Raw genomic sequence first — 27,517 nt, forward strand, 5'->3', positions numbered from 1 at the left:
AACTGGGGTCCCGACCCCAAGGTTGAGAATAGCTGCTCTAATGAACCAATCAGCAGGTGTCTGCTTGTGTCTGCCAGCAGCTCGCCTCAGGTCTACCAGCACATATGAGTGAGTGACACATTTAACGTCAAACTAATCCGGAAGCATTATATATACCATATTTAATGCAGTGTTTAGTTGGATCTTTAATCTAAAGTGCTTTACTGGACACGCTCAAAATTTTGCATTGAAGTGAATGGGACGGCAGACAAAAAATGAGCGAAAAAGAACAATCATTGGAGATTTTTAAACATCTACTTCTCCGGCATAATTTCACCTAGAGACTCCATTTAAACTTTAAACAGTAGACACAAGTCTTGTGTATCGGTGTATTAATCCACGTTTCGATAGGTCATATAGTTTTTTATCAATCCCTGTTCAATGACCATGATCATTTTTGGAGAAATTCTGAGATTATAATGGGTGTGTATTGCACGGAATGTTCGTGTCACAGTGTGTGACATCATCGCCAGAGTGTAGAGGGAGAGAAACAACTGTCAAAAAATAAATTTGAAAACTGCGCTCCAGGCCGCAAATTCCACTCTACAGAAATAATTTATACATAGAAACGTAGGAAAATTAGTCTTCTCCCTCACAATCCTCTGGTAAAGCTGTCAGAGTTATAGTTTGGGCGTAGGACGCACAAATGATCCACCAACACCACCAACAGCCTCATTGGCTCCCATATTAAAAACGCAGGAAGATTTCGGAAAAAGGGAAAAAAAACAGTTTTTTTAGATCACTCTAACAAAGCTATTTTTTCATTTTTCTTTTAAAAAATCATATGTAGACGTTCAGGAAGAACTCAGGACGCTCAAAGTGAAGTCGGATCAATGATAGGTATTATGGTTTTGCCAAAAATGCTTTCTGTTCGAGGCCAGAAATTCCAGTTCACCTCTGGCTGCTGTCACTCTTTCATTAACAGGTGTCAGTTAATTCTGTTGATTGCTTTGATCTTTGATGTGATTACAGTTACAGATACACACACACACACACACTTTGAGGGTAAAGGGCATAGTTTGAAATCTCTGAAAGTCTCATCATAGTGTACACACACCGGCAGTAGCCCCCGTGGCCCTTTCAAAATTTCCCCAGAGGAAATTTTCTAGTTTTCTTCTGTCATATATATTAGTGGCTATATTTGTTGTCTTAACTATAGTAAAAGTGTTGTTAGCTAGTGCTAATGTTTGCTATTTTTTTCCAAATAAAAGCACTGCGGTTATATTGATTTCTAATTTCTGGGTAACCTCACGCGGGCCGGACAAGGACAGCCAACGGGCCGGATGTGGCCCGCGGGCCGCCCATTGCCCAGGTCTGCTCTGGAGCCACAGGTTGACCCCCCCTGCTGTAGATCATCCAGTGAGGCAGCATTAGGAAGGCTGTTACCAGCAGCAGGGCAGATGGAGAGGGGATTGAGGCCTTTTTTTGCATCTGGCTGCTTGGACTCTCCAGATAAGGAGGAGTTAGTAGAGTAGCAGGAGCTACTGGAACAATAACAAACAGAGAATTTATTGGTTCATGTTCAGTGACAGCACCTCCTGCAGGAGCTGATAACAACCTGACACCACCACACTTCCTCACACAGGGTGAGCAAATCTTTTTTTTTTTTCCAGCTTTGATAAACAGGCTGACTGAATTGAAATGTGCAGTGACAGGCCACAAATAATGAAGGTAAGGCTGGCGGTTGGAGGAGTCTTATCAAGGAGTCAGTGTTAACACATGGACACGATGTTTCCCTTCTACACAGCAAAATCTGTAGTGTTGTTTTTTCAGTGTTAATAATTCTGAGTTGGTGAGTGTTGATTTTAGAGTTGTTTTAAAACTTATAGTGATCAAAAAGCTCTGTTACATGTTAACACCTGAGTTAGATTCACTTCAGTTGGAGCTGATTTTCAGATTTAGTGACTTGTATGTTCGGCTAAAGACAGAATGCACTTTGAATGTATCATAAAACAAAACAATGAATGTTAATTATCACATTAGTGAAAGGAAATAACATGATTTTAGGGTTAAAAAATAAACTTTTTGTGTCAAAGTAACACAATGTATGTTAAAAATGAACACTCAAAGTGAGAAGGAATAACACAATTTGGAGTTAAAAGTGCACTTATGTGGTGTCATTAAACAACACCAAGGATGTCAAATATTTAACACTATTAAAGAGTTAAAATATTAACACTTTTCAAAGTGTAATTTTAACTCAGAATCCGTGAGAACTATATAAACTCAGAAAAAGTGTTAAATTTAACACTATGTGAGTTGAATTAACACTGCTGATTTTGCTGTGTAGCTCTTATTGTCTGCTGCTCCTTTATCACTGTGCTGCTCTCAGCACCAAGGTTATAATAGTTTTGGATTTTTCATTAGTTTTAGTTTTAATTTTGTTGTGAATTTTTGTTTTCAAATTCAGTTAGTTTTAGTTAGTTTTTAGAGTGAGTTTGCTAGTTTTAGTTTAGTTTTTATTTTTTGAAAATGCTTAGTTTTAGTTTAGTTTTTATTAGTTTTAGTGTTAGTTTTAGTTTAGTTTCTATTAGTTTTAGTTTAGTTTTTATTAGTTTAAATGTTAGTTTTAGTTTAGTTTTTATTAGTTTTAGTGTTAGTTTTAGTTTAATTTTTATTTTTTGAAAATGAATAGTTTTAGTTTAGTTTTTATTAGTTTTAGTGTTAGTTTTAGTTTTTTTGTAATGGGTATGTGCCTTTATTTCCTTTGGTTTATCATCTCAGCCCCAATAAGGTTATTAACTGTTTTGTATTTTGGTTCTAGTGTAAACATCCCAGTCTCAGTAAACATATTCACCATGTGTTGCATGTTCAAATAGAAACACTGAATTATGAATGAACATTTTCACTATAATTTTAGTTAGTTTTAGTTAGTTTTGTAACCACACAATACAGTTTCAGTTAGTTATCGTTTTTTTTTTAATTCTAGTTTTTATTTTTATTTCAGTTAACGAAAATGTTTTTTCAATTTTAGTTTTCGTGAACTATAATAACCTTGCTCAGGACCCTTGTGAACTTCTTTTTATCACATTTTCAGTCAGTTATCCTCACAGCTTAGTCAAAGCAATGACATTTATTCCAGTAATATGAAAACACAATATCAATAACTCAATAACAAGGCAGGAAGTTATTATTTGGGACATGCTGCCCCCCTCTGGTGAAAAAAGGTAGTGCACTTCATAATAAACCACTGATTTAACAGTATTTATCAGGATCTATTAATACATTTCTTGAATTAAAAAAAAGTTGGTAACACTTTACAATAACCATCATTTATAGATGGTAAATAGACCATTTATAAATGGTAAACAGATAGTTTATTAATGTTTAATCATCATTTATAAACCGTATATAGGCCATTTAGAATGGTGAATAGAAAATGTAATAATGTTGAACTACAATTTATAAATGCCAAATAGATTACTTTACCATAAACAAACATAATTATTACTTTATTAATAGCTTTACACAAATTATAACATTTTTAACACCATATTAAGTATGTAAATGATTTCAAAATGATTCTTATACCTTTAAGAAATTGCTTGAAACCATTTAAAGATTAAATATGTATAGAATTTTGTAAATGGTTAATAATAATTGGTTTATAAACCATCTATAAACATCACTTAGATGGTTATTGTAAAGTGTTACCAAAAAGTTATTATACATTGATTAATACTATTTTCATTCAAATTATGCATTAGGCTTAAAAAAAATAATTAAAATATTAAGTAGATAATTAAATCCGTCTATGATGGTTAAAAATGTATATTTTAGAGTGAACTTGCAAAATTAATTTCGGTAACACTTTACAATAACCAACTAATTGATGTTTATAGATTTTTTTATAGACCAATTATTAACCATTTACAAAGTGCTATACATATTTAATCTTTAAATGTTTTCAACCAATTTCTTAAAGGTATATGAATCATTTCAAAATCATTAACATACTTAATATGATGTTAAAAATGTTATAATCAGTGCAACTAAAACCATTAATAAACAATTAATTATAATTTAGTTGTTTGTTAATGGCAAAGTAACTATAAACTTACATTAATATACCAATTATTAGCCATTTATAAATTATTAAGTTGGTTAAACATGAATAAATTATATATTTACCATTTTAAATGGCCTATAAACGGTTTATAAATGATTATTAAACATTAATAAACTATCTGTTTACCATTTATAAATGATGGTTATTGTAAAGTGTTACCTTAATTTCAAAACATTGCTTTAATTTAAGGGTTCTCTTTAAAACTTCACTAATATTTTTATATAAACAAAGACTATAAAACTGGCAGTAGCTGTATTGTTGTAATACAGAAGAGCATTTAACACTGGGGTCTCAAACTCGCGGCCCGCGGGCCAATTGTGGCCTTTGTGACGATATTTTGTGGCCCCCACCTTGATATGAAAGTTTAATTTGAGTTTTATATGAATGTTACTTTACTGTGTTGTGTGTGGAAGGTCCCTTTAATTACTGTTTTTTGGTAATTTTGTGTCTTTTTAAAAATAATTTTGTCTTCTTTTTTGGTAATTTTGTGTCTTTTCTTAGTAGTTCTGTGACTTTTTCTGGTAATTTTGTGTCTTTTTTGATAATTGTGTGTCTTTTATAGTAATTTTGTGTCTTTTTTTGGTCATTTTGTGTCTTTTTGGGTCATTTTGTGTCTTTTTTTGTAATTTTGTGTCTTTTTTTGGTCATTTTGTGTCTTTTTTTGTTAAATAAACCATTTTGTACATATTTAATGCTGTCCAGTTTCTGCTTTGGGATCCAGACTAACACAACTTTCACTTTTCACCTTTCTCATTTTAAATGCGATCATTAATACAGAGGAGTGAAAAGTATTCAGAGTAGATTAGAAACACTGTTAAAATGAATTAAAAATCAACAGAACAAACAGCAAAGCTGTACATGTAAACAGGGGCGGTTCTACCCAGGGGCCTCCAGGGGCCACTGCTCCTGTGAAGAAGCCTTTGGCCCCTGCTGTGGCCCCTGTGTCAAATTAACAATAAAATTATCTGTTTATAACGATGAACGTTGGAACAATTCTTACCTTTTTTTGTTTAAACAATATCTCATTGTACACAAAAGGAACCCAGAATGTGCACATTGTATAATAGTTTAATTGTGCAATAAAAGCTTGTGTGTATATATACATATATAAAAGATCATTCTCACTGTCCTGCACTTTCAAAATAAAAGCACAAAAATTAGAAATGTCATTGTCGTACAAAATAATTGTTATTGTTGGTGAGTCTCATTGTTTCAATGTATTTGTATCTTCCAAATATACTTAAATGAGATTTCTCAATAAGCTAAAATAAAGATTGTGAATGCTTAAATATCATCTTTGCCATTTTTTTATGTCCCTTTCATGTCTTTTTACGTGTCTTTGTAAGTCATTTTGTGTCTTTTTTGGTCATTTGTGTCTTTTTGTGTCTTTTTTTGGTAATTTTGTGTCTTTTTTTTGTCATGTTTATGTCTTCTGTGGTTATTCTGTCTTCTCATTTTGTGTCTTTTTTTTGTCATTTTGTGTCTTTTTTGTCATTGGTGTCATTTATGTGTCTTTTTTGTGTCTGTTTTAGTTATTTTGTGTCTTTTTTTGGTAATTTTGTGTCTTTTTTTGTCATGTTTATGTCTTATGTGGGGTTTTTTTGGTTATTCTGTCTTCTCATTTTGTGTATTTTTTGGTCATTTTGTGTCTTTTTCAAGACTTTCAAAGATTTTGAATACTTAAATATCATCTTTGCCATGTTTTCATGTGCTGATGTGCCCCTCTGATTAAACACTGGCCCCTCCTTGGCCCCCACAGTAAAACTGATCTAGAACCACCACTGCCTGTAAACAAGCGACAAAATGAAAACACTTTACAACTATGAAACAATGTCTTATATCTTCTTTCCCTCATGAATCTTTCCTGTTTCCTGTTTTTAATGTCAGATGGGGCGGACAGTGAGCGTGAGGTCGGCCCCTCGCTGGGGGATGATGTAGCGCTCCTCCCGGACCAGGCGCAGCAGCAGGTCCTGGGTGTCCCGGGGCCACTGGAAGATGGTGGTGTTCTGGAGCCATGCGGGGACATGTCTCTGCAACACAAACACACAGCGCTGTGGGGACGTGGCTGGATTTTGTGCTGAAGCTAATAGTCAAATGTGAGTATGTCATCATTCGCCCCGAGGCCCTAATTATAAAATCTTTAATTTATGCAGCATTTATGAAGTATTTTCTTGTCAATCATATGGCAGAACAGTGTTTCTATTGATGGAAAAACTTTTTTACGGTAAAATATACTCTTAAAAAAAAAAATCTTAAATGTGAAATCAAAACTGCCAATATCATTTTACCGTAATATTAGAAAAAGTTGCACTGTATTTATTACAGTAAAGTTCTGACCGTTTTTTTTACCGTAAAAACAACAGTTTAAAAAAAAGGAAAAAAAAGTTTATATATTGTTCCTAATTTTATATTTCTTATTGTTTAAAGTGTCTATACAATTATATTTCTTGTCAATATTGCATGTTTCTATTTAATGTTATTTTATTGATGCTTCTTTCTATTTTTGATGTACACTTTTTTGCTGCGGTAACACTGGAAATGTCCCTGTGGTGGGACGAATAAAGGAATATCTCATGGTATCTTAATGTGGATGAACAGAGCCTTCAGAGTGTTTATTTTATTTTGTACATACCTTAGACTGTATATACATATGTATATGTATATGTATATGTATATACATACCTTGGATGCATTAGGAAACAACACAGGAACCAGTCTGAAGTTTCTGCAGCCTTGTTGGATGAACTCGTTTTGGATCTGTACCAACAGGAAGACATCATAATTCAATAAACAGTGTTTTTACCTGATACAGTCTAAGAATCATTACACTGCTTGTTAGTGTTTGACATGTTTTGTGTGAGTTGAGTTAATATGCTGTAGCCTGTAATGTATTTTAAATGTGCAGAACTCACTGGAATACTGGAAAAAACAGGGCTGAATATTATTTACTTTAACTCGATGGAGTTTTGGGATATTTAGTCCATTTTTGAATCCTTTTCATTCTGCCTGTATACACCACTTAAACATGTTTAAATACCATGTTGGTATATATTTTTTCAGCACAACCTCACCTATATGACCTGATAATAACTGATATTTTTTTCTGACTTACCGGATCAACATTTAGAACCAAAAAGAAACAAAGAAAAATCAACATATATGTGATCTTGTGATTGTGTGTGATCCTGTCATCAACTCTTGTTTTTATTCTCGTGTGACTCTATTTTATTTGTGTCTTGTGTGTTTAGCGGAACAATTTTGGTCATTTTGTGTCTTTTTTAGTAATTTTGTAAGTCATTTTGTGTCTTTTTTTGTCGTTTTCTGTCTTTTTTTAGTCCTTTTATGTCTTTTTTGTGTCTTTTGTTGTGTCTTTTTAGTTATTTTTGTGTCTTTTTTGTTCATTTTGTTTCTTTTTTTTTTTTAAGTCATTTTGTGTCTTCTGTGTTTTTTTTGTCATTTTGTGTCTTTTTTGGTCATTTTGTGTCTTTTTTTGGTCATTTTGTGTCTTTTTTAGTCCTTTAATACAACATAAAATGTGATTTTGATTTTTTTTTTTTTACTTTTAAAACACTATCATGCTCATTGAAGAATTTTAAATGTGTCAAATGTGACCAAAGGTGTCAAATCTACCATATAAGAGGGTTCCATCCAGTTCTATCATTTGATACTAAATCTATTTGAGCTTGTCTCCAGTTTTACTTGGTATATCATCATCAAACTGAAACTGGCCTCATGGAGTTTACAGCCAGAACTTTAGAGGTAAATGTACAGTAGGGCTCCACGCTGCTTTGTTTTATACTCTGATGGAGGCAACAAGTCTGGATTATTTGGAGCTTTTAGAGACTCTGAGTCATTTCTAGTCATTTTGTGTGTCTTTTTTGGTCATTTTGTGTGTCTTTTTTAGTCATTTTGTGTCTTTTTTTAGTGATTATGTGTCTTTTTTTAGTCATTTTGTGTCTTTTTGTCATTTTGTGTCTTCTGTGGGTTTTTTTTGGTCATTCTGTCTTCTCATTTTGTGTCCTTTTTGGTCTTTTTTTGTCTTTTTTAGTGATTTTGTGTCTTTTTAGGTCATTTTGTGTCTTTTTTAGTGATTTTGTGTCTTTTTTAGTGATTTTGTGTCTTTTTTTAGTGATTTTGTGTCTTTTTGTGTGTCTTTTTTGGTCATTTTGTGTCTTTTTTAGTCCTTTAGTCCAACATAAAATGTAAATTTTAGTAGTAGGGCTCCACGCTGCTTTGTTTTCTAGTCTGGATGGAGGCAGCAAGTCTGGATTATTTGGAGCTTTTGGAGACTCGGAGTCATTTCTAGTCATTTTGTGTGTCTTTTTTGGTCATTTTGTGTCTTTTTTGAAGTCATTTTGTGTCTTTTTTGAAGTCATTTTGTGTCTTTTTTAGTGATTTTGTGTCTTTTTAGGTCATTTTGTGTCTTTTTTAGTGATTTTGTGTCTTTTTTTTAGTGATTTTGTGTCTTTTTGTGTGTCTTTTTTGGTCATTTTGTGTCTTTTTTAGTCCTTTAGTCCAACATAAAATGTAAATTTTAGTAGTAGGGCTCCACGCTGCTTTGTTTTCTAGTCTGGATGGAGTCAACAAGTCTGGATCATTTGGAGCTTTTGGAGACTCCAGAGGGTTTTAACCAAAAGGCTTTACAGAGCCCATTAATTTCCTCTTCCTGCTGTCCTTATCAGCATGTTGGAGATGATATCAGCCAACCAGCAGAGGGTGATGTTTCACACAGAGCAGCTGTTGACATGTGTCCTGATAGTCGATTTTGTGTCTTTTTTAGTCATTTTGTGTCTTTTTTTAGTGATTATGTGTCTTTTTTTAGTCATTTTGTGTCTTTTTTGTCATTTTGTGTCTTCTGTGGGTTTTTTTGGTCATTCTGTCTTCTCATTTTGTGTCCTTTTTTGTCTTTTTTAGTGGTTTTGTGTCTTTTTAGGTCATTTTTTTTTTTTTTTTTTGTGATTTTGTGTCTTTTTTTAGTGATTTTGTGTCTTTTTTTTAGTGATTTCTAGTCATTTTGTGTGTCTTTTTTGGTCATTTTATGTCTTTTTTTAGTCATTTTGTGTCTTTTTTGTCATTTTGTGTCTTCTGTGGTTTTTTTTTGGTCATTCTGTCTTCTCATTTTGTGTCCTTTTTGGTCTTTTTTTTGTCTTTTTTAGTGATTTTGTGTCTTTTTAGGTGATTTTGTGTCTTTTTTAGTCCTTTAGTCCAACATAAAATGTAAATTTTAGTAGTAGGGCTCCACGCTGCTTTGTTTTCTAGTCTGATGGAGTCAACAAGTCTGCATTATTTGGAGCTTTTGGAGACTCCAGAGGGTTTTAACCAAAAGGCTTCACAGAGCCCATACAGTTCCTCTCCCTGCTGTCCCTATCAGCATGTTGGAGATGATATCAGCTAACCAGCAGAGGGTGATGTTTCCCACAGAGCAGCTGTTGACCTGTGTCCTGCTAGTGGATGACCTCTGACCTGGTTGTGGATGTACTTGGTGTGGAGGCCATGTTCATCGTCTCCGTCTCCCTCCACGTCCTCCTTATATTTGGGGCTGATGACCACGATAATCAGCACTGATTTCTGTAGAAACACATCTCACAGTCACCTTCTGCTCATGATTATATCACAATATGATTCATTATCTGCTCAGACTCAAGAGTTGGAGGTAACACTTTACAATAACCATCATTTATACATGGTAAATAGATAGTTTATTAATGTTTAATCACCATTTATAAACCATATATAGGCCATTTAGAATGGTGAATAGAAAATGTAATACGGTTGAACTATAATTTATAAATGCCAAATAGATTACTTTACCATAAACAAACATAATTATTAGTTTATTAATAGCTTTACACTCATTATAACATTTTTAACACCATATTAAGTATGTAAATGATTTCAAAATGATTCATATACCTTTAAGAAATTGCTTGAAACCATTTAAAGATGAAATATGTATATAATTTTGTAAATGGTTAATAATAACTGGTTTATAAACCATCTATAAACATCACTTAGATGGTTATTGTAAAGTGTTACCGAGTTGGACATTACATCGTTCAGAAAGCTGTCCATCCATTTGGTGATGCCCATTCTTCTGATCGGATTATCGAAGATATCAATCTGTGAACAGACAGACGTAGTGTGAGTGTTTCTGTCTGGAAGCTCAGAGAATCAGGAGCTGGAGGCGTTATAATAGACTCACTGCTGGTCTGAAGCCCTGATCAGACAGGAACTTGGTGAAAGGAACTATTTCTCTGGCTGTGTCCACTGAATATGTGATAAAAACCTTCCCTGTCAACAAAAAGTACCTTTTTATTTTTACTCATTACATTTTGTAAGATGAAAACAATGAATGTTGCATGCACATGTTCCTGCAGGCAGCTATTCTCAACCTTGGGGTCGGGACCCCAATTGGGGTCGTGAGATGATTTCTGGGGGTCGCCAAATCATTTAGGAAGTCAGCTCTGTCTTCACTGTGTTAAAGTGTTCATGTGGTTTAGTCTTTTTGGTCAATTAATGTCTTTTTTTTGGAATTTTGTTTCCTTTTTTGGTTCATTTTTTGTCTTTTTTCGGTCATTTTTTGTCTTTTTTGGTCATTTTGTTTCTGTGTTAAAGTGTTCATGTGTTTTAGTCTTCATGGTCAATTAATGTCTTTTTAATGTCTTTTTTAATGTCATTATGTGTTTTTTTGATCATTTTGTGTCTTTTTTGGTCATTTTGTTTCCTTTTTTGGTAATTTTGTGTCTTTTTTGATTATTTTGTGGTCAATTTGTGTCTTTTTTGGTCATTTTGTTTCCTTTTTTGGTAATTTTGTGTCTTTTTGGTCATTTTGTGTCTTTTTTGGTCATTTTGTGTCTTTTTTTGGTAATTTTGTGTCTTTTTTTAGTCATTTTGTGTCTTTTTTTGGTCAATTTGTGTCTTTTTTTGGTCAATTTGTGTCTTTTTTGGTCATTTTGTGTCATTTTGTGGTCAATTTGTGTCTTTGGTCATTTTGTTTCCTTTTTTGGCAATTTTGTGTCTTTTTGGTCATTTTGTGTCTTTTTTTGGTCATTTTGTGTCTTTTTTGATCCTTTTGTGGTCAATTTGTGACTTTTTTTGGTAATTTAGTTTCTTTTTTTAGTCATTTTGTGTCTTTTTTGGTAATTTTGTGTCTTTTTTTGGTAATTTTGTGTCTTTTTTTAATCACTTTGTGGTCAATTTGTGTCTTTTTTGGTAATTTTGTGTCTTTTTTGGTCATTTTGAGTCATTTTGTGGTCAATTTGTGGTCAATTTGTGTCTTTTTTGGTCATTTTGTGTCTTTTTTGGTCATTTTGTTTCCTTTTTTTGGTCATTTTGTTTCTTTTTTGGGTGATCTGAACTGTGTGTGTGAGATTGTGTTCAGTGAGTGGGGGTCGTGGACAACATGCATGTTAAATTGGGGGTCTTGACTCAAAAAGGTTGAGAACTACTGGCTGCAGGGACCCTGATGAGACTTACTACACTCCTCAGGGAGGCTGATGGTCCTCCTGATCTCCCTGGTGGTCTGCACCGGACCGAGCGGGAGGGAAGGACCCACGCTGACCTCCTGCATCACGTCTCTGGGGGCCACAAACTGAGGCTCAGATCCATAGGGGCCATTCTGACGTTGTGCCCTATTATTGGGGTTCCTGTGGAGCGATATGATCAGAAACCATATGAGATTTATGCATGAGATCTGTGAAACATTATATGAATCAGTGTTGAAAGTACCAGATCATAATGACAAACAAGAATGGAATTATTCTCATACCATGGTTGTTGTTGTTGTTGTTGTTGGTGTGGTGGCTCTTGGCGTGGATCTGCTGGGTATTCATGCTTAAAATGATAGTAATTATTATTGTGATGGGGCTGATTTGCTGGAGGGCAGCATGCAGTCTGTCTGGGTCTCCCCTGCATTGGATTGGGTTCTGTAGAGAGATCAAATAAATAAATAAATACAAAATAAAGGTTTCCAATTCAGCAGTAATGAGGTCATGCAGACCAAATGATCCCTAACAGGGCTGGGGAGGAAACGTTTAAAGCTAAATCAATCACAGATGTAGTGATTATTGGATCTGATGTTCCAGTTGTGGTATGTAGCTGTCCTCCCTAATCATTAGATTATTAGATTTAGGTTCCTGAGGCCTGTATTATTCAATTATATTATTTATTTATTATTATTTATCTATTATATATTATTCTGTAATTCAATATCTTTAAAACACACCATTATGATATCATTAGAATCTATCATTATAAATAACTATTTACTATTTAACTATTTACTAAATCTATACATTTCCCCACTTTTCCCAAAAACGGTCCTATGTTCCCTGGTCTGTTACTTTTTCCACCATTACTGCCAAATTCCATGGCGAATACAAATACAAATACAAACCCTAACCCTAAACCTATTTAAAAAGCCAAAAAAAATGAACTGCAAAGTAACCAGAAAGTAGCTGCTGTGCAAATGTAAGTTTAGAGCTGCTGGAGCTAAGGTGGGCCATGTAGTCTAGACGGATTTCAGAATAAAGGCCTCCTATAAGAAGTGAGGAGCATTTATGGGTCCAAGTCAGGAACCGGCCTACCTTACAGATCTCAAGGGTGCTGAGTCCAAAAAAAATGGTTCCCAAGCAAAATTTTGAGTTTTTGACCTTCTAATTTGTATCAAATAGCCACCAAATTGCCCATCTTGCTCAGTCGTTGGACCATTTCCCCTTAGTTTTTTTGTAAGTAGGCAATCAAGATGAGGAAATTAAGTTTCTAGATCTATAGTCTAGAGTCAGAGCAAGGATATAGTGGAGGCTCAGTGGCTTTTTATGTATATATATATATATATATGCAAAATACCAACTGGAACGTTTAAAAGTGATATTGATTGAATATTTATGTCGGCCTTAAAAAAATGACACAAATAATGCTTAATTTCACCTTAAAAGTTGGTATTTTGCATTTATATATATATATATATAGATATATATATATATCTATATATATATATATATATAAACCCCGATGGCCCGACGTGTCCTGCGAGGGCCCGTTCAGTACTGCGCGCAGTCCTAGTTTTAAATTGAAATTCAAGCAGTTCAAGTCAAATGAACAGCTTGAAAGGGTCCAAAGGTAAGTGGTGAACTGCCAGAGGTAAATAAAAAAAGGTAAGCTTAACCAAAACTGGAAAGTAATGTACATTTCAGAATTATACAAGTAGGCCTTTTTCAGGGAACAAGAAATGGGTTAACAACTTAACTCTATGGAGTCTTGGGCTATTTTGTCCATTTTTCAATTCTTTTCATGTCTTTGTAAGTCATTTTGTGCCTTTTTTTAGTCATTTTGTATCTTTTTTTGATCATTTTGTGTCTTTTTTGTGTCTTTTTTTTGGTCATTTTGTGTCTTTTTTTGGTCATTTTGTGTCTTTTTTTGTCATTTTGTGTCTTTTTTTGGTCATTTTGTGTCTTTTTTTAGTCCTTTAGTCCAACTTAAAATGTGATTTTGAATCTTTCTTTTACTTTCAAAACACTATCATGCTCAATAAAGAATTTTAAATGTTGCAAATGTGCATTAATTTCAGAGTACACTGAGACATTAAACTGCATCATTTTCAATTAAATTCTGGAAAAGTTGGCATGTTCTAAAACTTTTGACCAGTAGTGTACATGTTCCCCAACACCAGACACTAACTCTAATATTGAATGTTTCTGATGATAATACAACACTGACCGTATCCGGTGAAGTTAACTTCAGTCCTGAGGGACAGAGGGGTCTCCAGGCGGTCCCCCTCCTCCACAGAGTGATCCTGGGGCCAATCTGAAGGGCCAGCATAGCCTCTAATGAGGTCCTGGTCATACCCTGGCCCCGGCTGTGTGAGGCCCAAACGAGGCCCCGGGTGGGGGGGATTCATCTCAGCAGGACCGGCTGCTCTGGGTCCATGCTGGTGCTGGATCTCAGGGGGTCTCCACTGGCCCACATTGTGTTCTGGCCCCTGATCCTGCTCATAATCATGTTCCTCAGGCCTTCTGCTGGTCCTTGTAAGTCCACTACACAGTTTGCAGGAGGAAAGCCAGGCCAGGTCCAGACTGGATGATGTCATCATGGTCTCATCCATCTCAACCGGGACGCTCTGATGAGGGCAAGGTCCTGACACCAGGAACCAGCAGGAACCAGCAGGAACCAGCAGGAACCAGCAGGAACCAGCAGGAACCAGCAGGAAAAACAAAGTTATACAGAATTATACAAGTAGGCCTTTTTCAGGGAACAAGAAATGGGTTAACAACTTAACTCTATGGAGTCTTGGGCTATTTTGTCCATTTTTGAATTCTTTTCATGTCTTTGTAAGTCATTTTGTGTCTTTTTTTGTTCATTTTGTGTCTTTTTTTGGTCATTTTGTTTCTTTTTTTGGTCATTTTATGTCTTTTTTAAGCCATTTTGTGTCTTTTGGTGTCTTTTTTGTCATTTTGTGTCTTTTTTTGGTCATTTTGTGTCTTTTTTTTGTCATTTTGTGTCTTTTTTTAGTCCTTTAGTCCAACATAAAATGTGATTTTGAATCTTTTTTTTTGTAATTTATACTGAATAATCCCATTACTTTCAGGATAATTGTGTCATCATGGTATTTCTCCATTAACTTTACATGAAAAATGTATATTTTTACAGCAAAACTGTGTGTTTTCTACAATTTATGGTGGTAGAATTTAAAGTTTTATACTATTCTTTGATTTACAGTAATTAAAAGTATCTACTACGGTGATGTATGTTTAATTTTACCACCTATTTCTGATGCAATTTGACAGTGTTTTACTGTAATTTCTACAAACATTTTTTACAGTGTAGATTAGACTTTGTGTCCTACCTTTAGAAGAGTCCATGTTGTTCTGTTGCCTGTGGGAACGTGTAAATGAAAACAACATTAAAGGAATTTAACAGAGCATGAAGAGACACATACAGGAAGAGAAACCAAGCGTAGTCATGAAACTATATTAGTTTTCTCTATAAACTACAGGAATAATATCTCCACATTCTTGTTTCTTCCTCACTGAAAACATATGAAACATTACCTGCCTACCTTTAGAGGCTCGTCTGAGTGTCAAATATCATAAAACACGATCGCTGCAAAGTAGTCCAAAGGTCAAAATCTGGGATCTAAAGGTATGCCAGGTATGCTTACTGAAATGACAGATATTAACTATGTTAAAAGTGTCCAGTATGTTTTGTTATATACATTTACATAGAGAGAATTAAGCAGAACTTGACTGTACTCCCACTCTTACCTGTTCTTCCCTCTGCCTATCCCTCAGCCACAGCACAAACCTGTTCTGAGGCAAACAGGAAATATTCTCCCGATGCAAAGCAGGGAAGTCCCGTGACCCATTTATGCAAATAATGCAGTAAGACAGTAAGAATGCAGCTGCCTGGTTTCTCTTCAGAAAGGAAACATTCTGTGGATATGTGTGCATATGAAAGTGGCAGGTGTGATTTTTTTATTCAACTCTTGGATAAAAGATATAATATACACTACTGGTCAAAAGTTTATGCAGTTTAATGTCTCAGTGTACTCTGAAATTAATGCACATTTGCAACATTTAAAATTCTTTATTGAGCATGATAGTGTTTTGAAAGTTAAAAAAAGATTCAAAATCACATTTTATGTTGGACTAGAGGACTAAAAAAAGACACAAAATGACCAAAAAAAAGACACAAAATGACAAAAAAAGAAACAAAATGACTAAAAAAAAGACACAAAATGACTAAAAAAGACACAAAATGACCAAAAAAAGACACAAAATGACTTACAAAGACATGAAAAGAATTCAAAAATGGACAAAATAGCCCAAGACTCCATAGAGTTAAGTTGTTAACCCATTTCTTGTTCCCTGAAAAAGGCCTACTTGTATAATTCTGAAATGTACATTATTTTTCAGTTTTGGTTCAGCTTACCTTTTTTTATTTACCTCTGGCAGTTCACCACTTACCTTTGGACCCTTTCAAGCTGTTCATTTGACTTGAACTGCTTGAATTTCAATAAAAAACTGGAAAAATTGGGGTAAGTGTAAGTCTTCAACTAATACAATAAAATCAAAAGTTCACAGTTGGCTTGACAGGAAAATGAATCGTACTGCAGCACTGCTAATGTTCATTCAAATTTTATTTGGAACAAATCATTATAGAGACCTGGATGAGCAAACATTTTCAATGATAAAAAGCTGGTCCAGTTGTATATATGACTCAGAACCTACAATTACATACCAGAGATTACCACTTAATCACATTTATTGTAGCAATAACTCATTAGTTTATCTTATACATTTCACCTATTGTGTGATCGACAAGATAAATCTACTGTAGAAGCTCTAAGAAGTTAAAGCAAGCAGCAATCTCCAGGTCTTAACATTGAATCCAATGTGAAAGGGCCTTAAACCTTTAATCTCTCTGAAGGTCAACAGGGATTACCATCGGTATGAAAGCTGGAACTGTCTCTGTGTATTTGTGCTTGTTTTGGTTTCATACAGATTCATGGTCATTCAGGTTCATTAAGTTATTAAAAGGTGATTAAAAAGCAATAAATAAGCTGTTTATAAATATGTCTTATAGATAAAATGTTTGGTTAAAATGTATTTCCCTTTGAAGGACTTTTATTGTGGAATATAAACCAAAAGGCCAATATCAAGCTTCAGAACCAGAGTCAAAAAACCAATGGGGGTCAAATTCAGACTACATCCCATATTTTTATATAGTGTAAAGCAGGGGTCGGCAACCTTTATGGGCAAAAGAACCACTGTTGGCAGAAAAAAGGTAAAAATGTCAGAATGGAGCCGCAAAGTATTTACGTATACGTAGGGTGACCAATTGTCCTCTTTGCCCGGACATGTCCACTTTTTACGTCCTGTCCAGGGCGTCCGGCCGGGTTTTATAAATTCACAATGTCAAAATGATCAATCAAAATGTCCGGTGTTCACTGTTTTTCACAGGACCAGTACACGTGCACGTAAATTGACCGGCGCTTTGCACACAGTTTTGCGAGACGTAATTACCAAGAGGCTGCCTCGTGGGCGGGTCAGCGCCGCGCACACACACACAGAGAGAGACAGAGAGCAGAGCAGACAGAGGGCAGATCGAACAGCGGAGCAGCATTGCACGGGAAATGCCGAAGCGTAAGTGCAGCTTCACAGATGAACTGCAAAAAAAATTTCCGACGTACCGTCCCGGTCGGGACAGGTGGGAGGCGGAGAGCACCGTGTGCAAAGCTGGCACATACTGTATGTCTCAGTGTCTAATAAAGGTGCTGGAGATCTCAAAGCTCAAAGACAAATAAAGATGAAAAGTATAGATCCTTTTTGTTTTGTTAGTATCTTTGTGAGACTCTTCTATTATTCATCTTATTGCAGTTATTAAGAGATATATTGTTGAAGCTAGATTTTCTAACAGAAAAGTTCATATTTAGAACATTATTTCATATTATTTATTCATTTATTTGAAAAGAGTCTACGAGAGCTATTATTTTGTTACAAGTTTTTACAGATTTCATTTTATTTTATTACAGAAGTTAATTTTGCACCATTGAAGCATAATAAAGCATGTTCATCAACCTCCGAGAAGCCTGTCTGAATTTGTGTCTCGAGGCCGTGCCGATTGTCCTCTTTTTTGGAAATCAAAATATGGTCACCCTATGAATGTTATTTTCTCAAAGTACAATTTTCAAGGTCAAGAATGGACAGTTTGATTGTTGATGATTGTTTTGAAAATCTGATGTTTGTCCATCTTCCACGTCCTTTTTACTCAGTCTGTTTGAGATTGGTCAGCACCACAGTCACCGGGCTGCTGGACGGCGAGGCCTTATGATCCGCCACTGAAAAGACTTTCATGGTGGTCTGGGTGAGGACCGAGCCCAGCTCACGAGCTCTGGCCTTACAGGTCACCACCTGGACCAGCTCCCTGCGGAAGCGCCGGCTCACCACGCAGTAGAGCAGGAAGTTGGTGGTGGAGTTGAGGTTCTGCAGCATGTTGGCCAAGTCTCCGGCCACGTTGATGGGGATGGTGTAGTCGTTCCTGTTGAAGTTCTCCGTGTTGTACTTGGTCCTCAGGATGCAGTAAGTGACGAAACGGGGCAAGCTGAGGTAGACGAAGGTGACGGAGATGGTTCCCAGCAGGAGGATGGTCCTCCTCAACATGCCCCGGCTGCTCCGCCCGTGCATCACGCGGCGCTCCTCCTTGGTGAAGAGCTTGCTGGCACGGCACAGATGATACCCAATGAGATAGTTGAAGATGATGACCAACACGATAGGGATCCCCCCCGAGAGGAACGTAGTGATCCACACTATGACGGTAGAGTAGGCCTTGTTGCGGTAGCGACACCTGGGCAGCGTGACGTTCTCCCCGTCCACCGTGATGTTGACAGGTGTGACGATGTTGATCCAGCCCAGCGGCACAGAGACGAGATGGGACACCAAGATGATGGCCAAACAGTTGAGTTTGGTGACCCAGGGCTGGGAGAAGTGCTGCTTGGCCGCGGTGCTGCGGAGAACCAGGTACCGCTCGATGGTGAACACCACCACGATCCAGGAGGAGCTGTAGAGAGAGCCGTACTGCAGGAACCCCAGGATCCCACACCAGGGGTTGGAGTGCCAGAAGGGCTGCAGGATCCAGAAGGTCAGGGTCAGGTCAATAAGGATCACCCACACCAGGTAGAAGGTGTCCACAATGGCCAGACAGCTCAGGTAGATGATGGCCGTGTCGGACATCCCACATTTACGGAAGCAGATCATGTAGAAGGTGAAGAGGTTAGCTGGAAGACAGCAACACAGAAGCTCAGATGGCAACCTGGTCTCACAGGAATCCGTGGAATAGCCACGGATTTGCTTAACCCATTGAGGCCTGAAACGCCTGTAAAACCTCTGGGTGATTTTAAAATCAGCCCCTAAAACCTGAAGTTTTTCTGGAAATTCAACAGAAGTGTCAAGACTTCTACTAAATAATAGATTTTTCAGCCTCTGTAGCAGATAGAAATTAAATTAAAAAAGTATTTGAGAGCTTATACAAATACTACAAAACAACATATCCGCTTTCCAGGCTTCAATGGGTTAACTCAAAATCCGTGGAATAGCCACGGAATCACTCAAATTTTCAATGAAACTGACACAGATTTGGCTACAATGCAAGTTAATGCCAGTCATATCCCGTGGCTATTCCAACATACAAAGTGATTATGTACATTCACTGAGTGAATATTTAGAAAATAAAACATATATTTCTCGCTAGAAATGTGATCAAAATCCATTTTTATGCAGAAACTAAGTCAAAATATTGATGTTTTCACTAAAAATGAGAGAACTGTCCGCCATGTTTTTTGTTCTGACCGCCGGGACCTTGAAAGTCACGTGACTTGGAACAAACCAATAGGAACAAATATCCATGGAATAGCCACCTACCAAAGCTGTGATATTCATGGTTTTTAGTTAGCTAGCACATATACAACATTTGTGATGATGGCCTGCAAAACTGTCACTATGAGGACTTTTTGAGTGCTGACTCTTTCTAAAACCATAAGGTCACGTTTTTCTATTTCCACTTTTACATGTAAAAAAGATAACGCACAATGTGTTACTTGTTAATTCCCTTTTCTGGAAGTGTATTTTTAACAAGTCAGACTTATGCTGATATCCCTCTGGCCCATCTGGAAAGAATGCAAATAAACTGATATCAACCTTAATATCTGAATGTGGATTTTAATGCTAATGTGTATCCAATTGAATTACAGGACTATTAAATATATTGTATTGATTGTAATATAGTCATAAATTGTTTATTAACCCTTTGATGCACAACATGAGTCAAAAATGACCCTCATTCATTTCCCATGTTATTTAATGCTGCTGTGTGTTTCTGTGCTCTATCTTTTGATATCAACTTATTTTATGATTGAATATTCTTTAAATATCTTGTTTTTGATAACAGATCATTATTTCCATTTTGCTTCTCATACTTTATGAAGAAAAAACGTTTTTGTATTATTACATAGCTAACTACTTGGCTAAGTAGCTTGCCAAGCTAACTACTTAGCCAAGATGTTAGCTAAGTAGTTAGCTTAGCAAGCTACTAAGCTAAAAAAAAGGGATTTTATTTAAAAATGAATAAAGGAAAACATAAACATTAGGATGTATGATGATCAAAAACAAACTAATTGAGGAAAACCTGGAATACTGAATGATGAAAATAATTTACTGCAAAGATATAGAAGATAAAAACTCTGTCGGGTCACTTTAGACCATGTTGTGCATCAAAGGGTTAAGCTGGATGCTTTGGTGACAATGTGGGTCATAGTGTGCAGGGAAGGACACTTTGTTAAATACTGCAGGACAAAGTGAGCTAAAGGTGATTGATAACAACGTCATTAGTAACCTAGAAACATATGACTCCTCCTGCAAAAAAGGTGTTTAGTCTAAAAACAAGATAAAAACAGTAAATCTGAGGGAAATGATCCTGCTGCATGGACAGATAATTTACCTTGCAGTGATGAACAGAGTGCACTGGAAATGATTTGTTTTTTACCAAGATAAAACAAACTTTTATCTTGTTTTAAGAGTTAATTTCTTATTTTAAGTGTTCAACATGCTTATTTCTAGATTTAATAATCTTAATTCAACAAATCTTGTCAAGTGATTCACGTAGATTTGATTAAGGTGTCAAATCTACGAGAAAAAATGTGCAGATTTATGAGATTTAAAGTGGTGAATCTGCAAGAAAAAATTTTTTTTCCCCACTTTTGTCTCGTAAACCTGCAACTTTTTTCGAGCAGATTTGCCACTTTAAATCTCTTAAATCTGCACTTTTTTTCTTGTAGATTTGGCACTTTAATCTAGTAAATTTGCAACTCCCCTCCCCGGTTTGTATTTTTATTTTTATTCATACTTGGCCTTAATATGTCGTAGTCATAGTCAAGTTCTCCTCGTACAAGTCCATGTGGTTCTACCACCAAACAGAGAGACATTTAGATATCACTGAAGTTACCAAATATACACTACTGGTCAAAAGTTTTAGAACACACCAACTTTTCCAGAATTTAATTGAAAATGATGCAGTTTAATGTCTCAGTGTACTCTGAAATTAATGCACATTTGCAACATTTAAAATTCTTGATTGAGCATGATAGTGTTTTGAAAGTAAAAAAAAGATTCAAAATCACATTTTATGTTGGACTAAAGGACTAAAAAAAGACACAAAATGACCAAAAAAAGACACCAAAAGACACAAAATGACTTAAAAAAGACACAAAATGACAAAAAAAGACACAAAATGACAAAAAAAGACACAAAATGACTCCCAAAGACATGAAAAGAATTCAAAAATGGACAAAATAGCCCAAGACTCCATAGAGTTAAGTTGTTAACCCATTTCTTGTTCCCTGAAAAAGGCCTACTTGTATAATTCTGAAATGTACATTATTTTCCAGTTTTGGTTAAGCTTACCTTTTTTTATTTACCTCTGGCAGTTCACCACTTACCTTTGGACCCTTTCAAGCTGTTCATTTGACTTGAACTGCTTGAATTTCAATAAAAAATGGAAAAATTGGGCTGTTCTAAAACTTTTGACCGGTAGTGTAGTTCTTCGCCCGATAAAGGGTTAATAAATCTTGTCAAGCAAGATCATTTCCCTCAGATTTACTGTTTTATCTGTTTTTTTGCAGTGTAGTAAGCCAGCATAAAGACCAAAGGATGTGGAGACACCAACCTGGGATCCCCATGACGCAGAGGAACGGGTAGTAGAACTTCTGAACAGTGACGAAGACGGTGCCGCTGTTTCCCTCCATGATTCATCCACCAGCAGGAGAAGATCACATGCTAAAACCTGCAATAAAACCTGCTGTTAGAGAGCTGGAGCAGAAGACAAATACTGATGGGGCGGTGCTAAGGATTACAGCTATTTACTTTTTACTCTTTGGTATATAATTTTACGCCCAATTTCTGAGGTAATTTGACAGTTTTTCTGTAATTTCTACTATGAATTTAAATGTAAATAGCAGCGAAAAAACTGTCATTTAGACCATATATTCCCATTATTTTTAGAGTAATTGTGTCATTCATTCACACATTATGGTAGTTCTCCATTCATTTTACATGAAAGTGTTATATTTTTACAGCAAAACTGTGTGTCCTACAGTTAATGACAGTAAAAGTAAAAGTTTTGTGCTATTCTTTGATTTATGGTAATTAAAAGTGTCTACTACGGTGATATACAATTTTCCATTTTACACCCTATTTCTGATGTAATTTGACAGTGTTTTACTGTCATTTATACAAACATTTTTCACAGTGTGCAATTTTTTTTTAGCTTTTATTGTTACTACAAAAATTACAAAAACAGACCTTTTATTAACTTTTGCACTGAATACAACCATGTTATAAATTATGAAAATGTGAAATGTGAAGTCAGGGAGAAAAACAAATTATGTATCTTCACTTTGAAATGTATTTTATTTTTTTTTATAACCAGTTTGAACTTGTACACAGAACAGACAGGTCCTTATATGTTACAGTTACAAACACAACTTGATTCAGCTGATGATTCACAATAAAAGCTGGCTGGAAACTGATCTGTCTGCTTTGGGTTGGTCTCACCTGGAAGACACTAAAGACCAGGAAGCATCTCTAACTCCCAGGAAAATAGCTGCACTGCAAAAAAAGGTGTTTAGTCTAAAAACCAGATCAAACAGTAAATCTGAGGGAAATGATCTTGCTGCATGGACAGATAATTTCACTTGACAAGATTTCTTAAATTAAGATTATTAAATCTAGAAATAAGCATGTTGAACACTTAAAATAAGAAATTAACTCTTAAAACAAGATAAATGATCTAACACTTCTAAATCTAAAGTTTGTTTTTTATCTTGGTAAGAAACTTGAAAAATTTGCAGTACACTCATCGCTGCTTGCAGCTTTAATTTATCTTTTAAGAGTTAATTTCTTATTTTAAGTGTTCAACATGCTTATTTCTAGATTTAATAATCTTAATTTAAGAAATCTTGTCAAGGTAAATTATCTGTCCATGCAGCAAGATCATTTCCCTCAGATTTACTGTTTGATCTGGTTTTTAGACTAAACACCTTTTCTGCAGTGTGTTTAGTGTTACATAATAACAATAAACTGATCCACTGTTGAACCATTTAGCTCTCTGTTTTACACTAACACAAAAATAACCTTATCAGAAATTATAAGAATTTGTCCTTTGACAGTGCATTATGAATAATGTGAGAACTTCTACAGGTTCATTATCTTTATCTATCTGTGTGAAAATATAAGTGATGAGTATATTAATGGATGAAATCAGACGTACCTGGTGTCTAAAGATCCTCCTTTTAGCTATGAAGTGTCATAGAGAAGGACCTTGGTCCACAGAGAGGTAATCATCTGGTTATGTCTCCACAAGGACAGATACTGAATGATGTGAGGAGGGAAGAGACAGATCAGCTGCTGCTGCTGTAAAGATTCAGGAGGAGTCACATCACCTGATCTAGAGGATCAGCTGTTCTCAACCTTGGGGTCGGGACCCCAATTTTTGGTCACTTAATGTCTTTTTTTGTTCATTTTGTGTCTTTTAAGGTCATTTTATGTCTTTTTTTGATCATTTTGTGGTCAATTTGTGTCTTTTTTGGTCATTTTGTTTCCTTTTTTGGTCATTTTGTGTCTTTTTTTAGTAATTTTGTGTCTTTTTTTGGTCATTTTGTGTGTTTCTTTTGGTCTTTGTGTCTTTTTGGTCATTTTGTTTCCTTTTTTTGGTCCTTTTGTGTCTTTTTTTGGTCATTTTGTGTCCTTTTTTTGGTCATTTTGTGTCCTTTTTTTGGTCATTTTGTGTCTTTTGGTCATTTTGTGTCTTTTGGTCATTTTGTGTCTTTTTTGATCATTTTGTGTCTTTTTTTGATCATTTTGTGGTCAATTTGTGTCTTCTTTGGTCATTTTGTTTCCTTTTTTTGGTCATTTTGTTTCTTTTTTGGGTGATGTGAACTGTGCGTGTGAGATTGTGTTCAGTGAGCGGGGGTCACGGACAACATGCATGTTAAATTGAGGTTCGCGACTGTTAAAATAATTTGAATATTATACTTGTTGAAAGACACACAGGAGGTAAAGTCCCAGTATGTTCTGCTCCAGAGGTTCAGGGAGACTCTGACCTGGTAAACCTGGTTTATTGGGCTGTTAGCACACACTCTACACCTCCACCTGTATCGATCCAGAGATCAAACAGCAGGGACAAACAGAGGTGGGAGACTGCAAGAGTCAGATCTTTCCCATGGCCTGTTGACTTCATTTGGTCCACTTTGACTCTGCCACTCGGATTGTTTTTTAGATGTAAATGACTTTAAGTTGAATCATCTATGTAGTGTCTTGTTGTATGGCCACGGGCAACTGGGCTTACTTGAAATCTGATTACATGGTCCGTGTGATGAAGAGCACATGGTCACCTGGCCTGCACACATGGAACCACGCACTTTAGACTGAGTGTGACTACATATGCACTTTAATAATTGCACTTTTGCACACTTTAAGAGGAGCAACAGCACTTTATTGGAGATTTGCACAATACATTTTAATGGTGTTTTGCACATTGGTATAGATATATTTATTGAATATCTTTGAACCATACTTGTTGTCCTTTGTCAGGTCTTGGTTTGCTGGTGCTGTGTGGGCCACGCAGTTCCACCTAGAGCAGAGGGACATGGGGTTAAATGTGCCTATTAAGAAGGCGGGACTTCCTGGAAGAAATCGACCAGCATGTTTTGTAAACAAATGTTAGTATTTTAATGGGTTCCAGGGAGGGAGTCGTGGTTCAGACTTCACGAACTGAAACACGTCTGTTTGTATTCAGGGACATGAGTTAATTTTGAACCCGGACATCTCTGTAAAGTGCACATTTTTTGACGTATTGTAATAAAACTTTTGTTAAACTGAGAAACTTGGACGTCTCCAGCTCTTCATTTCCCCGTCAAAGAATGCGCAGAAAAATGGTGAGGTTTTTTCTGTTGGTGACAGATTTTTTCTGTCGGTGACAGATTATCAATTTTCAAGGTTTCCTCATGCAATTTTTCTAACAATTGCTTAAACAACGAGCCAAGTTAAAAACATGGATTGTGTTGCTTAATAAGTGTGCATTGAATAAGGCTGTAAGTGTATTGGGTACTCACCAGTCTTTGTCTTTAAGGTGTGCAGGCAAAAGGCTTCCCCAGGCAACGGACACCGCTTTTATAGTTCTGGGGGCAACCAAGTGTAAGTTGGTGTGGGGGTGAAAGATGTCTGTGTTGTATTTTAGCAGATGATTTGGATGTGTGTATTTTCTTTGTTAGCAGATGTAAATGGGGTGTATATAGAGTATTGATGAGGTTTGGGTGAATGTAGAAATAAAATGGTGGGTTCAGCATGTTGTTGGGCAGTGGATCCCGGTAGATGGAATCTCCCTCAGGCATTAGCTGGGACACCCTATAAATAGGAGCCATTTTAACAACCGAGGGGGGCTTTTGTACTGAGGACTCTATGCTGTCATGGTTTAATAAAGAACTGTCTCTGTGACCCACCGCAAACCTGCCTTGGATCATTCTTTGCTGTACTATCCAGCCGTAATTGTGGTCATTCTCACAGTACGTCATAATCAAGTTTTGTTTTTTTTTAGTCAAGAAGGAAATTGTCATCTGTCAAGTTAAAAAAAAAAGGTAATTGCATGTTGATTGGGAATCTATCATCCATCTGTTTGGTCCGGTTCATTAGGAGCTGTATTTCCTTCAGTAACACCACTGGTAGTGTGGGAAGCCTGCAGGGATCAAGTTAAAAATGAACAGAACCTCATATAACGGAGGAAATTTGGATGAAATATTGTGAATTTCAATGGAAAATAACAAGCTCAACCTCCTGGAGAGTGTTTGGCTGGAAGAGTCTCAGCAGATTATTTACCTGTTCAGCATCACATCACTCAGGTTCTTCCAGTTGTTGGAGAAAGTGTGGCTCCCAGGAGGCAAACCATTATTACTTGTTCTGGGCCTGTATGTGGACTTCCCCTGTATAAAGTCTTTTCTCCTCCTCAGACAGTATAGTTGGGTCATAAACCTCAATTCCGTGACCATTCTCTGGCTAATATGTTTTGACGACTGATTTGACTTCTATACACCCTTTATAAAAAATTTAGCCCCCATGTCCCTCGCAAAAATGTCGGCATTTTTTGCTAGAGGGCCAAATCCAAAATGGCCGCCGGCATCATCTTAACTAAAAGTATTTAAAAAGCATTGTTTTCATCAGAGCACCAACAGTTATGTATGAATACACTTTTTGTGGCAAATTGACCATGAGGATTGTGATTCTGACATCATTTTGAGATTTAGACATCATCTTGGCCCTGAAATCCAAGATGGCTGCCATCTGGTAGAGGAAAAATCATAATTTCTAATACACAAATTTATTTTTTAACCAGAGCACCTAGAATGATGCATGAAGATACTTTTTGTGGTAAATTGACCATAAGGATTGTGATTTTGACATAATTTTGACATTAAGACATTGTTCTGACCCCAAAACCCAAGATGGCCAACAGCTGGGAGGGGAAAAATGTAAAGTTTAGAAGAAGATTAGTCCGAATCAGAGCATTCTGCCTCACTAGACTCTAGACTCTGAGTTTTGATTCTGGGTGCTTCTTTGACTCTGGAGCACAGCACCAGACACATTTAGTTTTGTCATGGATCGGCCCTAGGCTTGATCTCAGACGATTGGAAGCTGGAGCCACAGGTGGGGAACAAACATCAGACATAGATGAAGACTGACGTTGGCTTTCGTCAAAGTCTTCTTTTCTCTGTCTTTTGTTGGCTTGCTCCAGCTTTTTGGCGTTTGAAAATGTCAACATACATGCATTATGAACACATTGTCCAATGGGACCTTTATCCCAATCGACAGTTGTGTAGACATCTCCATACTTGTCTAGACCCTTCCATAGCAGGGCCTTTTTCTTTAGATTTGCCCACCTCTCCATTGAGATAATTGAATCAGTGTCTTTATCACAAAGCCTGCCACACAGAAGAACACATGGAATGCCTGGCATGTTTGCAATTGTCAATTCACTTTGCCGTCAGAACAGAAATTAATAAGTGAGAGTGAGAATGAAGTGAGTGATGATATGATTGTAGTGGGTGGGGTTTAAAAGAACCTTCGAGAATTTAGTCAAACAAATTACATTATAAGACGACCTTGTGAAATTGCTGTTTATTTAAAATATATAAATAAAATGTACTTTATTATTTATTGTATTAATTTATAATACAATATTATGTATTTAAAAATGAAATATTATATAAAACATTTTTAAAACGTAATTCATGAAATGACACCTTCATACATTCTATAACCATTACACATTCAGTGGCATGTTTCAGTTACCTGGTCCTACCAAACTCTA

The 27,517-nt window shown here is 35.9% G+C and overlaps 3 protein-coding genes across 3 annotated transcripts in view; all 3 read right to left on the minus strand.

Annotated features, from left to right (window-relative positions):
• Nucleotides 1-27,517, minus strand: part of cnih3 (cornichon family AMPA receptor auxiliary protein 3) — a 386,093-nt gene that overhangs the window by 15,230 nt on the left and 343,346 nt on the right. The gene's annotated exons all lie outside the window — the stretch shown is intronic.
• On the minus strand, nt 5,817-15,304 carry traf3ip2a (TRAF3 interacting protein 2a). The gene is made up of 9 exons (XM_059356607.1): nt 14,952-15,304; nt 13,826-14,242; nt 11,877-12,033; nt 11,585-11,754; nt 10,311-10,399; nt 10,160-10,228; nt 9,572-9,676; nt 6,791-6,865; nt 5,817-6,138 (listed from the first exon to the last, which is right to left on the minus strand). The coding sequence occupies exons 1-9, from the start codon at nt 15,007-15,009 to the stop codon at nt 5,992-5,994; spliced, it is 1,287 nt and encodes a 428-aa protein (XP_059212590.1). The 5' UTR covers nt 15,010-15,304; the 3' UTR covers nt 5,817-5,991.
• On the minus strand, nt 17,476-21,980 carry LOC131991252 (probable G-protein coupled receptor 139). The gene is made up of 2 exons (XM_059356591.1): nt 21,824-21,980; nt 17,476-18,881 (listed from the first exon to the last, which is right to left on the minus strand). Exons 1-2 carry the CDS (start codon nt 21,900-21,902, stop codon nt 17,872-17,874), a joined length of 1,089 nt encoding a protein of 362 aa, XP_059212574.1. The 5' UTR covers nt 21,903-21,980; the 3' UTR covers nt 17,476-17,871.

Source organism: Centropristis striata, chromosome 18 (assembly GCF_030273125.1).
Source record: "Centropristis striata isolate RG_2023a ecotype Rhode Island chromosome 18, C.striata_1.0, whole genome shotgun sequence".
NCBI lineage: Eukaryota > Metazoa > Chordata > Actinopteri > Perciformes > Serranidae > Centropristis > Centropristis striata.